We start from the raw sequence: 17,803 nt of genomic DNA, 5'->3' as shown, positions 1-17,803 counted from the left end.
TAACTACTATAATACTGCTCCCTATGTACAAGAATATAACTACTATAATACTGCCCTATGTACATGAATATAACTACTATAATACTGCTCCTATGTACAAGAATATAACTACTATAATACTGCTCCTATGTACAAGAATATAACTACTATAATACTGCACCTATGTACAAGAATATAACTACTATAATACTGCTCCTATGTACAAAAATATAACTACTATAATACTGCTCCTATTTATAAGAATATAACTACTATAATACTGCCCCTATGTACAAGAATATAACTACTATAATACTGCCCCTATGTACAAGAATATAACTACTATAATACTGCTCCTATGTACAAGAATATAACTACTATAATACTGCCCCTATGTACAAGAATATAACTACTATAATACTGCTCCTATGTACAAGAATATAACTACTATAATACTGCTCCTATGTACAAGAATATAACTACTATAATACTGCTCCTATGTACAAGAATATAACTACTATAATACTGCCCCCTGTGTACAAGAATATAACTACTATAATACTGCCCCCTGTGTACAAGAATATAACTACTATAATACTGCTCCCTATGTACAAGAATATAACTACTATAATACTGCTCCCTATGTACAAGAATATAACTACTATAATACTGCCCCCTATGTACAAAATATAACTACTATAATACTGCATCCTGTGTACAAGAATATAACTACTATAATACTGCTCCTATGTACAAGAATATAACTACTATAATACTGCACCTATGTACAAGAATATAACTACTTTAATACTGCCCCCTATGTACAAGAATATAACTACTATAATACTGCCCCCTGTGTACAAGAATATAACTACTATAATACTGCCCCCTATGTACAAGAATATAACTACTATAATACTGCTCCCTATGTACAAGAATATAACTACTATAATACTGCTCCCTATGTACAAGAATATAACTACTATAATACTGCCCCCTATGTACAAGAATATAACTACTATATTACTGCCCCTATGTACAAGAATATAACTACTATATTACTGCCCCTATGTACAAGAATATAACTACTATAATACTGCTCCTATGTACAAGAATATAACTAATATAATACTGCCCCTATGTACAAGAATGTAACTACTATAATACTGCCGCTATGTACAAGAATATAACTACTATAATACTGCTCCTATGTACAAGAATATAACTACTATAATACTGCCCCTATGTACAAGAATATAACTACTATAATACTGCCCCTATGTACAAGAATATAACTACTATAATACTGCCCCTATGTACAAGAATATAACTACTATAATACTGCCCCCTATGTACAAGAATATAACTACTATAATACTGCTCCTATGTACAAGAATATAACTACTATAATACTGCCCCTATGTACAAGAATATAACTACTATAATACTGCCCCTATGTACAAGAATATAACTACTATAATACTGCTCCTATGTACAAGAATATAACTACTATAATACTGCTCCTATATACAAGAATATAACTACTATAATACTGCACCTATGTACAAGAATATAACTACTATAATACTGCCCCCTATGTACAAGAATATAACTACTATAATACTGCTCCTATGTACAAGAATATAACTACTATAATACTGCCCCCTGTGTACAAGAATATAACTACTATAATACTGACCCTTATGTACAAGAATATAACTACTATAATACTGCTCCCTATGTACAAGAATATAACTACTATAATACTGCTCCCTATGTACAAGAATATAACTACTATAATACTGCTCCCTATGTACAAGAAGATAACTACTATAATACTGCTCCTATGTACAAGAATATAACTACTATAATACTGCTCCTATGTACAAGAATATAACTACTATAATTCTGCTCCTATGTACAATAATATAACTACTATAATACTGCTCCTATGTACAAGAATATAACTACTATAATACTGCCCCTATGTACAAGAATATAACTACTATATTACTGCTCCTATGTACAAGAATATAACTACTATAATACTGCTCCTATGTACAAGAATATAACTACTATAATACTGCATCCTGTGTACAAGAATATAACTACTATAATACTGCTCCCTATGTACAAGAATATAACTACTATAATACTGCCCCCTATGTACAAGAATATAACTACTATAATACTGCTCCTATGTACAAGAATATAACTACTATAATACTGCCCCTATATACAAGAATATAACTACTATAATACTGCCCCTATGTACATGAATATAACTACTATAATACTGCTCCTATGTACAAGAATATAACTACTATAATACTGCTCCTATGTACAAGAATATAACTACTATAATACTGCTCCTATGTACAAGAATATAACTACTATAATACTGCCCCTATATACAAGAATATAACTACTATAATACTGCCCCTATGTACAAGAATATAACTACTATAATACTGCTCCTATGTAGAAGAATATAACTACTATAATACTGCTCCTATGTTCAAGAATATAACTACTATAATACTGCCCCTATGTACAAGAATATAACTACTATAATACTGCTCCTATGTACAAGAATATAACTACTATAATACTGCTCCTATGTACAAGAATATAACTACTATAATACTGCCCCTATGTACAAGAATATAACTACTATAATACTGCCCCTATGTACAAGAATATAACTACTATAATACTGCCCCTATGTACAAGAATATAACTACTATAATACTGCTGCTATGTACAAGAATATAACTACTATAATACTGCTCCTATTTATAAGAATATAACTACTATAATACTGCCCCTATGTACAAGAATATAACTACTATAATACTGTCCCTATGTAAAAGAATATAACTACTATAATACTGCCTCCTATGTACAAGAATATAACTACTATAATACTGCCCCCTATGTACAAGAATATAACTACTATAATACTGCCCCCTATGTACAAGAATATAACTACTATAATACTGCCCCCTATGTACAAGAATATAACTACTATAATACTGCCCCTATGTACAAGAATATAACTACTATAATACTGCCCCCTATGTCCAAGAATATAACTACTATAATACTGCCCCCTATGTCCAAGAATATAACTACTATAATACTGCCCCCTATGTACAAGAATATAACTACTATAATACTGCCCCCTATGTACAAGAATATAACTACTATAATACTGCCCCTATGTACAAGAATATAACTACTATAATACTGCCCCCTATGTCCAAGAATATAACTACTATAATACTGCCCCCTATGTCCAAGAATATAACTACTATAATACTGCCCCTATGTACAAGAATATAACTACTATAATACTGTCCCCTATGTATAAGAATATAACTACTACAATACTGCTCCTATATACTAGAATATAACTACTATAATACTGCTCCTATTTATAAGAATATAACTACTATAATACTGCCCCTATGTGCAAGAATATAACTACTATAATACTGCTCCTATGTACAAGAATATAACTACTATAATACTGTCCCTATGTACAAGAATATTACTACTATAATACTGCCCCCTATGTACAAGAATATAACTACTATAATACTGCTCCTATGTACAAGAATATAACTACTATAATACTGCCCCTATGTACAATGATATAACTACTATAATACTACTCCTATGTGCAAGAATATAACTACTATAATACTGTCCCTATGTACAAGAATATTACTATAATACTGCCCCCTATGTACAAGAATATAACTACTATAATACTGCCCCTATGTACAAGAATATAACTACTATAATACTGCTCCTATGTACAAGAATATAACTACTATAATACTGCTTCTATATACAAGCATATAACTACTATAATACTGCCCCTATGTACAAGAATATACCTACTATAATACTGCTCCTATGTACAAGAATATAACTACTATAATACTGCTTCTATATACAAGAATATAACTACTATAATACTGTCCCTATGTACAAGAATATAACTACTATAATACTGCCCTTATGTACAAGAATATAACTACTATAATACTGCTCCTATGTACAAGAATATAACTACTATAATACTGCTTCTATGTACAAGAATATAACTACTATAATACTGCCCCTATGTACAAGAATATAACTACTATAATACTGTCCCTATGTACAAGAATATAACTACTATAATACTGCTCCTATGTACAAGAATATAACTACTATAATACTGCCTCTATGTACAAGAATATAACTACTATAATACTGCTCCTATGTACAAGAATATATCTACTATAATACTGCCCCCTATCTATAAGAATATAACTACTATAATACTGCCCCTATGTACAAGAATATAACTACTATAATACTGCTCCTATGTACAAGAATATAACTACTATAATACTGCCCCCTATGTATAAGAATATAACTACTACAATACTGCTCCTATATACTAGAATATAACTACTATAATACTGCTCCTATTTATAAGAATATAACTACTATAATACTGCCCCTATGTACAATGATATAACTTCTATAATACTGCCCCTATGTACAAGAATATAACTACTATAATACTGCCCCTATGTACAAGAATATAACTACTATAATACTGCCCCTATGTACAAGAATATAACTACTATAATACTGCCCCTATGTACAAGAATATAACTACTATAATACTGCTCCTATTTATAAGAATATAACTACTATAATACTGCTCTTATGTACAAGAATATAACTACTATAATACTGCCCCTATGTACAAGAATATAGCTACTATAATACTGCCCCTATGTTCAAGAATATAACTACTATAATACTGCTCCTATGTAGAAGAATATAACTACTATAATACTGCTCCTATGTTCAAGAATATAACTACTATAATACTGCCCCTATGTACAAGAATATAACTACTATAATACTGCCCCTATGTACAAGAATATAACTACTATAATACTGCTCCTATGTACAAGAATATAACTACTATAATACTGCTCCTATGTACAAGAATATAACTACTATAATACTGCTCCTATGTACAAGAATATAACTACTATAATACTGCTCCTATGTACAAGAATATAACTACTATAATACTGCTCCTATGTACAAGAATATAACTACTATAATACTGCTCCTATGTACAAGAATATAACTACTATAATACTGCTCCTATGTACAAGAATATAACTACTATAATACTGCTCCTATGTACAAGAATATAACTACTATAATAATGCTCCTATGTACAAGAATATAACTACTATAATAATGCTCCTATGTACAAGAATATAACTACTATAATACTGCACCTATGTACAAGAATATAACTACTATAATACTGCCCCTATGTACAAGAATATAACTACTATAATACTGCTCCTATGTACAAGAATATAACTACTATAATACTGCCCCCTGTGTACAAGAATATAACTACTATAATACTGCCGCCTATGTACAAGAATATAACTACTATAATACTGCTCCCTATGTACAAGAATATAACTACTATAATACTGCCCCCTATGTACAAGAATATAACTACTATAATACTGCCCCCTATGTACAAGAATATAACTACTATAATACTGCCCCCTATGTACAAGAATATAACTACTATAATACTGCTCCTATGTACAAGAATATAACTACTATAATACTGCTCCCTATGTACAAGAATATAACTACTGTAATACTGCATCCTGTGTACAAGAATATAACTACTATAATACTGCCCCTATGTACAAGAATATAACTACTATAATACTGCTCCTATTTATAAGAATATAACTACTATAATACTGCCCCTATGTACAAGAATATAACTACTATAATACTGCTCCTATGTACAAGAATATAACTACTATAATACTGCTCCTATGTACAAGAATATAACTACTATAATACTGCTCCCTATGTACAAGAATATAACTACTATAATACTGCTCCTATGTACAAGAATATAACTACTATAATACTGCTCCTATGTACAAGAATATAACTACTATAATACTGCTCCTATGTACAAGAATATAACTACTATAATACTGCACCTATGTACAAGAATATAACTACTATAATACTGCTCCTATGTACAAGAATATAACTACTATAATACTGCATCTATGTACAAGAATATAACTACTATAATACTGCCCTCTATGTACAAGAATATAACTACTATAATACTGCCCCTATGTACAAGAATATAACTACTATAATACTTGTCCCTATGTACAAGAATATAACTACTATAATACTGCCCCCTATGTACAAGAATATAACTACTATAATACTGCCCCTATGTACAAGAATGTAACTACTATAATACTGCCCCTATGTACAAGAATATAACTACTATAATACTCCTATGTACAAGAATATAACTACTATAATACTGCCCCTATGTACAAGAATATAACTACTATAATACTGCCCCTATGTACAAGAATATAACTACTATAATCCTGTCCCTATGTACAAGAATATAACTACTATAATACTTGTCCCTATGTACAAGAATATAACTACTATAATACTGCCCCCTATGTACAAGAATATAACTACTATAATACTGCTCCTATGTACAAGAATATAACTACTATAATACTGCTCCTATGTACAAGAATATAACTACTATAATACTGCTCCTATTTATAAGAATATAACTACTATAATACTGCCCCTATGTACAAGAATATAACTACTATAATACTGCCCCTATGTACAAGAATATAACTACTATAATACTGCCCCTATGTACAAGAATATAACTACTATAATACTGCCCTTATGTACAAGAATATAACTACTATAATACTGCTCCTATGTACAAGAATATAACTACTATAATACTGCTCCTATGTACAAGAATATAACTACTATAATACTGCCCCTATGTACAAGAATATAACTACTATAATACTGCCCCTATGTACAAGAATATAACTACTATAATACTGCTCCTATTTATAAGAATATAACTACTATAATACTGCTCTTATGTACAAGAATATAACTACTATAATACTGCCCCTATGTACAAGAATATAGCTACTATAATACTGCCCCTATGTTCAAGAATATAACTACTATAATACTGCTCCTATGTACAAGAATATAACTGCTATAATACTGCTCCTATGTACAAGAATATAACTACTATAATACTGTCCCTATGTACAAGAATATAACTACTATAATACTTGTCCCTATGTACAAGAATATAACTACTATAATACTTGTCCCTATGTACAAGAATATAACTACTATAATACTGCCCCCTATGTACAAGAATATAACTACTATAATACTGCCCCTATGTACAAGAATGTAACTACTATAATACTGCCCCTATGTACAAGAATGTAACTACTATAATACTGCCCCTATGTACAAGAATGTAACTACTATAATACTGCCCCTATGTACAAGAATATAACTACTATAATACTGCTCCTATGTACAAGAATATAACTACTATAATACTGCACCTATGTACAAGAATATAACTACTATAATACTGCTCCTATGTACAAGAATATAACTACTATAATACTGCCCCCTATATACAAGAATATAACTACTATAATACTGCTCCTCTGTACAAGAATATAACTACTATAATACTGCTCCTATGTACAAGAATATAACTACTATAATACTGCTCCTATTTATAAGAATATAACTGCTATAATACTGCCCCTATGTACAAGAATATAACTACTATAATACTGATCCTATGTACAAGAATATAACTGCTATAATACTGCTCCTATGTACAAGAATATAACTACTATAATACTGCCCCCTATGTACAAGAATATAACTACTATAATACTGCCCCTATGTACAAGAATGTAACTACTATAATACTGCCCCTATGTACAAGAATGTAACTACTATAATACTGCCCCTATGTACAAGAATGTAACTACTATAATACTGCCCCTATGTACAAGAATGTAACTACTATAATACTGCCCCTATGTACAAAAATATAACTACTATAATATTGCCCCTATGTACAAGAATATAACTACTATAATACTGCTCCTATGTACAAGAATATAACTACTATAATACTGCCCCTATGTACAAGAATATAACTTCTATAATACTGCTCCTATGTACAAGAATATAACTACTATAATACTGCCCCTATGTACAGGAATATAACTACTATAATACTGCCCCTATGTACAAGAATATAACTACTATAATACTGCCCCTATGTACAAGAATATAACTACTATAATACTGCCCCTATGTACAAGAATATAACTACTATAATACTGCCCCTATGTACAAGAATATAACTACTATAATACTGCCCCTATGTACAAGAATATAACTACTATAATACTGCCCCTATGTACAAGAATATAACTACTATAATACTGCTCCTATGTACAAGAATATAACTACTATAATACTGCTCCTATGTACAAGAATATAACTACTATAATACTGCTCCTATGTACAAGAATATAACTACTATAATACTGCTCCTATGTACAAGAATATAACTACTATAATACTGCTCCTATGTACAAGAATATAACTACTATAATACTGCTCCTATGTACAAGAATATAACTACTATAATACTGCTCCTATGTACAAGAATATAACTACTATAATACTTGTCCCTATGTACAAGAATATAACTACTATAATACTGCACCTATGTACAAGAATATAACTACTATAATACTGCACCTATGTACAAGAATATAACTACTATAATACTGCACCTATGTACAAGAATATAACTACTATAATACTGCACCTATGTACAAGAATATAACTACTATAATACTGCTCCTATGTACAAGAATATAACTACTATAATACTGCTCCTATTTATAAGAATATAACTACTATAATACTGCCCCTATGTACAAGAATATAACTACTATAATACTGCTCCTATGTACAAGAATATAACTACTATAATACTGCCCCTATGTACAAGAATATAACTACTATAATACTGCTCCTATGTACAAGAATATAACTACTATAATACTTGTCCCTATGTACAAGAATATAACTACTATAATACTGCACCTATGTACAAGAATATAACTACTATAATACTGCACCTATGTACAAGAATATAACTACTATAATACTGCACCTATGTACAAGAATATAACTACTATAATACTGCACCTATGTACAAGAATATAACTACTATAATACTGCACCTATGTACAAGAATATAACTACTATAATACTGCTCCTATGTACAAGAATATAACTACTATAATACTGCTCCTATTTATAAGAATATAACTACTATAATACTGCCCCTATGTACAAGAATATAACTACTATAATACTGCTCCTATGTACAAGAATATAACTACTATAATACTGCCCCTATGTACAAGAATATAACTACTATAATACTGCTCCTATGTACAAGAATATAACTACTATAATACTGTTCCTATGTACAAGAATATAACTACTATAATACTGCCCCTATGTACAAGAATATAACTACTATAATACTGTCCCTATGTACAAGACTATAACTACTATAATACTTGTCCCTATGTACAAGAATATAACTACTATAATACTGCCCCCTATGTACAAGAATATAACTACTATAATACTGCTCCTATGTACAAGAATATAACTACTATAATACTGCCCCTATGTACAAGAATATAACTACTATAATACTGCTCCTATGTACAAGAATATAACTACTATAATATTGCCCCCTATATACAAGAATATAACTACTATAATACTGCTCCTCTGTACAAGAATATAACTACTATAATACTGCTCCTATGTACAAGAATATAACTACTATAATACTGCTCCTATTTATAAGAATATAACTGCTATAATACTGCCCCTATGTACAAGAATATAACTACTATAATACTGATCCTATGTACAAGAATATAACTGCTATAATACTGCTCCTATGTACAAGAATATAACTACTATAATACTGCCCCCTATGTACAAGAATATAACTATTATAATACTGCCCCTATGTACAAGAATGTAACTACTATAATACTGCCCCTATGTACAAGAATGTAACTACTATAATACTGCCCCTATGTACAAGAATGTAACTACTATAATACTGCCCCTATGTACAAGAATGTAACTACTATAATACTGCCCCTATGTACAAAAATATAACTACTATAATATTGCCCCTATGTACAAGAATATAACTACTATAATACTGCTCCTATGTACAAGAATATAACTACTATAATACTGCCCCTATGTACAAGAATATAACTTCTATAATACTGCTCCTATGTACAAGAATATAACTACTATAATACTGCCCCTATGTACAGGAATATAACTACTATAATACTGCCCCTATGTACAAGAATATAACTACTATAATACTGCTCCTATGTACAAGAATATAACTACTATAATACTGCCCCTATGTACAAGAATATAACTACTATAATACTGCCCCTATGTACAAGAATATAACTACTATAATACTGCCCCTATGTACAAGAATATAACTACTATAATACTGCCCCTATGTACAAGAATATAACTACTATAATACTGCTCCTATGTACAAGAATATAACTACTATAATACTGCTCCTATGTACAAGAATATAACTACTATAATACTGCTCCTATGTACAAGAATATAACTACTATAATACTGCTCCTATGTACAAGAATATAACTACTATAATACTGCTCCTATGTACAAGAATATAACTACTATAATACTGCTCCTATGTACAAGAATATAACTACTATAATACTGCTCCTATGTACAAGAATATAACTACTATAATACTGCACCTATGTACAAGAATATAACTACTATAATACTGCACCTATGTACAAGAATATAACTACTATAATACTGCTCCTATGTACAAGAATATAACTACTATAATACTGCTCCTATTTATAAGAATATAACTACTATAATACTGCCCCTATGTACAAGAATATAACTACTATAATACTGCTCCTATGTACAAGAATATAACTACTATAATACTGCCCCTATGTACAAGAATATAACTACTATAATACTGCTCCTATGTACAAGAATATAACTACTATAATACTTGTCCCTATGTACAAGAATATAACTACTATAATACTGCACCTATGTACAAGAATATAACTACTATAATACTGCACCTATGTACAAGAATATAACTACTATAATACTGCACCTATGTACAAGAATATAACTACTATAATACTGCACCTATGTACAAGAATATAACTACTATAATACTGCACCTATGTACAAGAATATAACTACTATAATACTGCTCCTATGTACAAGAATATAACTACTATAATACTGCTCCTATTTATAAGAATATAACTACTATAATACTGCCCCTATGTACAAGAATATAACTACTATAATACTGCTCCTATGTACAAGAATATAACTACTATAATACTGCCCCTATGTACAAGAATATAACTACTATAATACTGCTCCTATGTACAAGAATATAACTACTATAATACTGTTCCTATGTACAAGAATATAACTACTATAATACTGCCCCTATGTACAAGAATATAACTACTATAATACTGTCCCTATGTACAAGACTATAACTACTATAATACTTGTCCCTATGTACAAGAATATAACTACTATAATACTGCCCCCTATGTACAAGAATATAACTATTATAATACTGCCCCTATGTACAAGAATGTAACTACTATAATACTGCCCCTATGTACAAGAATGTAACTACTATAATACTGCCCCTATGTACAAGAATGTAACTACTATAATACTGCCCCTATGTACAAGAATGTAACTACTATAATACTGCCCCTATGTACAAAAATATAACTACTATAATATTGCCCCTATGTACAAGAATATAACTACTATAATACTGCTCCTATGTACAAGAATATAACTACTATAATACTGCCCCTATGTACAAGAATATAACTTCTATAATACTGCTCCTATGTACAAGAATATAACTACTATAATACTGCCCCTATGTACAGGAATATAACTACTATAATACTGCCCCTATGTACAAGAATATAACTACTATAATACTGCTCCTATGTACAAGAATATAACTACTATAATACTGCCCCTATGTACAAGAATATAACTACTATAATACTGCCCCTATGTACAAGAATATAACTACTATAATACTGCCCCTATGTACAAGAATATAACTACTATAATACTGCCCCTATGTACAAGAATATAACTACTATAATACTGCTCCTATGTACAAGAATATAACTACTATAATACTGCTCCTATGTACAAGAATATAACTACTATAATACTGCTCCTATGTACAAGAATATAACTACTATAATACTGCTCCTATGTACAAGAATATAACTACTATAATACTGCTCCTATGTACAAGAATATAACTACTATAATACTGCTCCTATGTACAAGAATATAACTACTATAATACTTGTCCCTATGTACAAGAATATAACTACTATAATACTGCACCTATGTACAAGAATATAACTACTATAATACTGCACCTATGTACAAGAATATAACTACTATAATACTGCTCCTATGTACAAGAATATAACTACTATAATACTGCTCCTATTTATAAGAATATAACTACTATAATACTGCCCCTATGTACAAGAATATAACTACTATAATACTGCTCCTATGTACAAGAATATAACTACTATAATACTGCCCCTATGTACAAGAATATAACTACTATAATACTGCTCCTATGTACAAGAATATAACTACTATAATACTTGTCCCTATGTACAAGAATATAACTACTATAATACTGCACCTATGTACAAGAATATAACTACTATAATACTGCACCTATGTACAAGAATATAACTACTATAATACTGCACCTATGTACAAGAATATAACTACTATAATACTGCACCTATGTACAAGAATATAACTACTATAATACTGCACCTATGTACAAGAATATAACTACTATAATACTGCTCCTATGTACAAGAATATAACTACTATAATACTGCTCCTATTTATAAGAATATAACTACTATAATACTGCCCCTATGTACAAGAATATAACTACTATAATACTGCTCCTATGTACAAGAATATAACTACTATAATACTGCCCCTATGTACAAGAATATAACTACTATAATACTGCTCCTATGTACAAGAATATAACTACTATAATACTGTTCCTATGTACAAGAATATAACTACTATAATACTGCCCCTATGTACAAGAATATAACTACTATAATACTGTCCCTATGTACAAGACTATAACTACTATAATACTTGTCCCTATGTACAAGAATATAACTACTATAATACTGCCCCCTATGTACAAGAATATAACTACTATAATACTGCCCCTATGTACAAGAATATAACTACTATAATACTGCCCCTATGTACAAGAATATAACTACTATAATACTGCTCCCTATGTACAAGAATATAACTACTATAATACTGCCCCTATGTACAAGAATATAACTACTATAATACTGCTCCTATGTACAAGAATATAACTACTATAATACTGCCCCCTATTTATAAGAATACTCTTATGCTGCTTTTTATAGGTAAGATTATATATATTCTCTCACTCTTGTGTTTCTCCGCGATCGTTGCAGGTGCAGCTCGGTGAGCAGTCGTCTGGCCGCGTACGAGGTGCTGGTGATGCTTGCGGAGAGCTCTCTTACCAATCTGCAGCTCATCACCACAGAGCTGCTGTCCATGCACCATCAGCCGGATCCCGCACTCACCAAGGAGTTTGATGTGAGTGTAGTCGCAGCAGATCTGCCGGCGGGCTCAGATTTGGGGTCTTTGATGCTCATCTTTTCTTTTATGTATCTTTGTACTTCTTATCTGATATTCCCTCTTTTTAACTTTCCAGTTTCTGCCCCCAGTCGATAGCAGGTCGAACTCCGGATTTGTCGGACTTAAGAATGGAGGCGCCACGTGCTACATGAACGCCGTCTTTCAGCAGCTGTATATGCAGCCAGGTCTTCCTGAGGTCCGGTAATCACTTACAATCTGTTTTGTATCATCTTCTGCTTAGTCTGATCCTGGAACGCCCCCTAGTGGTGGCTGCAGGCAGTCACGGTTGTGTCATTTTTCTAGGTTAGGATATTTTAGCAGTTGGCTGTATTGTCAGCTGTGGCATACCCTCCGTATAGTCTTCTGCTCGTAGATTCCTTCATTATTCTAACATGAGTCCCCTCCTTGTTCCGTCAGGCCTTGCTCTCCATGGAGGATGAAACCGATAATCCAGACGACAGCGTCTTCTACCAAGTCCAGTCTTTGTTTGGTCATTTGATGGAGAGCAAACTGCAGTACTACGTCCCGGAGAATTTTTGGAAGGTGATTTCCACATATTGTCTGTGAATGGGATAGAAAACTAGTTATTGATCAGAGGGGGTACAACAGTCATGTGCTCGAAACGGCCACGGAAGGGGGAAGTCTGGAAACAGCTGAGCTCAGTCACAGTAGGGGGAAGTCGAGAAACGCCTGAGCGGGCCGCTCAGTCACAGTAGGGGGAAGTCGAGAAACGCCTGAGCGGGCCGCTCAGTCACAGTAGGGGGAAGTCGAGAAACGCCTGAGCGGGCCGCTCAGTCACAGTAGGGGGAAGTCGAGAAACGCCTGAGCGGGCCGCTGGGCCACAGAAGGGGGAAGTCAGGAAACGCCTGAGCGGGCCGCTGGGCCACAGAAGGGGGAAGTCAGGAAACGCCTGAGCGGGCCGCTTGGCCACAGAAGGGGGAAGTCGAGAAACGCCTGAGCGGGCCGCTTGGCCACAGAAGGGGGAAGTCAGGAAACGCCTGAGCGGGCCGCTTGGCCACAGAAGGGGGAAGTCAGGAAACGCCTGAGCGGGCCGCTTGGCCACAGAAGGGGGAAGTCAGGAAACGCCTGAGCGGGCCGCTGGGCCACAGAAGGGGGAAGTCCGGAAACGCCTGAGCGGGCCGCTGGGCCACAGAAGGGGGAAGTCCGGAAACGCCTGAGCGGGCCGCTGGGCCACAGAAGGGGGAAGTCGAGAAACGCCTGAGCGGGCCGCTCAGTCACAGTAGGGGGAAGTCGAGAAACGCCTGAGCGGGCCGCTCAGTCACAGTAGGGGGAAGTCAGGAAACGCCTGACCAAGCCGCTCGGCCACAGAAGGGGGAAGTCAGGAAATGCCTGAGTGGGCCGCTCAGCCACAGAAGGGGGAAGTCAGGAAACGCCCGAGCAGGGCCGCTCGGCCACAGAAGGGGGAAGTCCGGAAACGCCCGAGCGGGGCCGCTCGGCCACAGAAGGGGGAAGTCCGGAAACGCCCGAGCGGGGCCGCTCGGCCACAGAAGGGGGAAGTCCGGAAACGCCTATTCAGGCCACTCTGTTTCTCTAACTTGCATAGAAGTAAATTGGAGTTACAGAAAAGCTGTGTCATAGCGAGATGCGCCATTTCTATAACTTCTGGAAATATTCTCCTAGCTGACGCATTTTATTGCACAATTGTAACTCTCCATTCCCGATTTTTAGATCTTCAAGATGTGGAATAAAGAGTTGTACGTCCGGGAACAGCAGGACGCCTATGAATTCTTCACCAGCCTCATAGATCAAATGGATGAATATCTAAAGGTACTTGTGCTTAAAAAAAACAAAAAAACAAGCAATTCACTTTTTATTATAGTCTACCCCTTTTTAGTACCAGTTCTACTTTTTTATTTTATTGTTACCGGCTTGTTTCCATATAGCAGCATTGAGGGCGCATAAAGTTCTGGCCAGAGGGGCAACAATGTTGGAAGTCTGCTCAAGAAGATGAGACAATTCCTATAATTGATTTCATATCAAGATAAGATTATATTCAGTTCATCTTTCTGCTTTTCTTTCACTTTCAGAAAATGGGACGTGATCAATTATTTAAGAACACCTTCCAAGGAATCTACTCTGACCAAAAGATCTGCAAGGATTGTCCGCACAGGTGAGCGTTGAGAATAGATGCTGCGGTTTACAAATCCATCTACCTGTATTGTTTGAAATCGCCGAACAATTCTGCCTCCTTCCCATTGTTCTCATCTAGATATGTGTGTTTTGCAGGTATGAGCGAGAGGAAGCATTTATGGCTCTGAATTTAGGGGTAACCTCCTGCCAGAGCCTTGAAATTTCCCTAGATCAGTTTGTGAGAGGAGAGGTGCTCGAGGGGAGCAATGCATATTACTGTGAAAAGTGCAAAGAAAAGGTGAGTGCCCAGATGATGAAGTAATATATTCATATGTAATTAATCTGTACTAATCTTGAATTATACTGCTGGTGCAGTCACGATGTACATACATTACTGATCCTGAGTTATATCCTGTATTATACCCCAGAGCTGCACTCATTATTCTGCTGGATGAGGCACTAATGTACATACATTACATTTTGATTTCAAGCTATCATCCAAAGTGAATAATTTGTCCAATTTTCACCATTTTTTTTTTCAGAGGACGACAGTGAAGAGAACGTGCATCAAGTCATTGCCCAGTGTCCTCGTCATTCATCTGATGAGGTTTGGATTTGACTGGGAGAGTGGACGCTCCATTAAATATGATGAGCAGATCAAGGTTCGTTACAGAACAGGCGGCACAAATGCGCTGGATGTAGTTGCAGCACAAATGCGCTGGATGTAGTTGCAGCACAAATGCGCTGGATGTAGTTGCAGCATAAATGCGCTGGATGTAGTTGCAGCACAAATGCGCTGGATGTAGTTGCAGCACAAATGCGCTGGATGTAGTTGCAGCACAAATGCGCTGGATGTAGTTGCAGCACAAATGCGCTGGATGTAGTTGCAGCACAAATGCGCTGGATGTAGTTGCAGCACAAATGCGCTGGATGTAGCTGCAGCACAAATGCGCTGGATGTAGCTGCAGCACAAATGCGCTGGATGTAGCTGCAGCACAAATGCGCTGGATGTAGCTGCAGCACAAATGAGCTGGATGTAGCTGCAGCACAAATGCGCTGGATGTAGCTGCAGCACAAATGCGCTGGATGTAGTTGCAGCACTCGGGCGCTGACTTCACTCCTCTTCTTTTTGCTTTCTTTGCTTTATTCAGTTCCCTTGGATGCTGAATATGGAGCCGTACACTGTGTCCGGGATGGCCCGCCAGGACTCGTCCTCAGAGGTGGGAGACAACGGGAGGCATCCAGACCCCAGCGGAGGATCTCCACGAAAGAAAGTGGCCCCCACGGAAAATTACGAGTTGGTTGGTGTGATTGTGCACAGCGGTCAGGCTCATGCCGGTCACTATTACTCCTTTATTAAAGATCGCAGGTAAATCCATACAGAGCTCACGAAATGACCCGGCAATAACTGCAGCATCAGCGTCTCATCCCTTTTTGTGTCCTGTCGCAGGAGCTGTGGAAAAAGCAAATGGTTCAAGTTCAATGACACCGTGGTGGAGGAGTTCGATCTGAACGACGAGACCATAGAGTACGAATGCTTCGGCGGAGAGTACAGACCCAAAGTTTACGATCAGTGTAAGTTACCTGTCCCATAATGTGCACTAGGTGATGGAATATCGGGGGCATGGGGTTTACTAGCATTTTTTTTTCTGCACAGCCAACCCTTACCCAGATGTGCGCCGGCGCTATTGGAACGCCTACATGCTTTTCTACCAACGCGTTTCAGACCAGAACTCTCCAGTTTTACCAAAGAAGAGTCGAGTCAGCGTTGTGCGCCAGGAGGCCGAGGACCTCACTCTGTGAGTAGTAGTAGATATTATCAATGGGTGATCTCTGCTGCAATTATGCCGGGCTCACTGATGCAGATTTTGGTGGCCTT

General features: G+C 34.7%; 1 protein-coding gene across 4 annotated transcripts in view; it reads left to right on the top strand.

The window, feature by feature from the left end:
• The window catches only part of USP24 (ubiquitin specific peptidase 24), a 118,875-nt gene that overhangs the window by 89,693 nt on the left and 11,379 nt on the right, over window positions 1-17,803 (top strand). For all 4 annotated transcript variants that reach the window (XM_073643699.1, XM_073643698.1, XM_073643697.1 and 1 more), the window contains exons 41-50: window positions 13,647-13,791; window positions 13,910-14,029; window positions 14,251-14,376; window positions 15,523-15,621; window positions 15,882-15,964; window positions 16,081-16,222; window positions 16,467-16,586; window positions 17,076-17,293; window positions 17,375-17,499; window positions 17,582-17,723. In XM_073643699.1, coding sequence (XP_073499800.1) covers window positions 13,647-13,791; window positions 13,910-14,029; window positions 14,251-14,376; window positions 15,523-15,621; window positions 15,882-15,964; window positions 16,081-16,222; window positions 16,467-16,586; window positions 17,076-17,293; window positions 17,375-17,499; window positions 17,582-17,723 — 1,320 coding nt within the window. The remainder of the gene's footprint in view (window positions 1-13,646; window positions 13,792-13,909; window positions 14,030-14,250; window positions 14,377-15,522; window positions 15,622-15,881; window positions 15,965-16,080; window positions 16,223-16,466; window positions 16,587-17,075; window positions 17,294-17,374; window positions 17,500-17,581; window positions 17,724-17,803) is intronic.

This window comes from Phyllobates terribilis, unplaced genomic scaffold (assembly GCF_046119375.1).
Source record: "Phyllobates terribilis strain yellow unplaced genomic scaffold, ASM4611937v1 Scaffold_8__6_contigs__length_399053987, whole genome shotgun sequence".
Classification (NCBI taxonomy): Eukaryota; Metazoa; Chordata; class Amphibia; order Anura; family Dendrobatidae; genus Phyllobates; species Phyllobates terribilis.
This window is presented reverse-complemented; position numbering and strand designations above follow the sequence as displayed.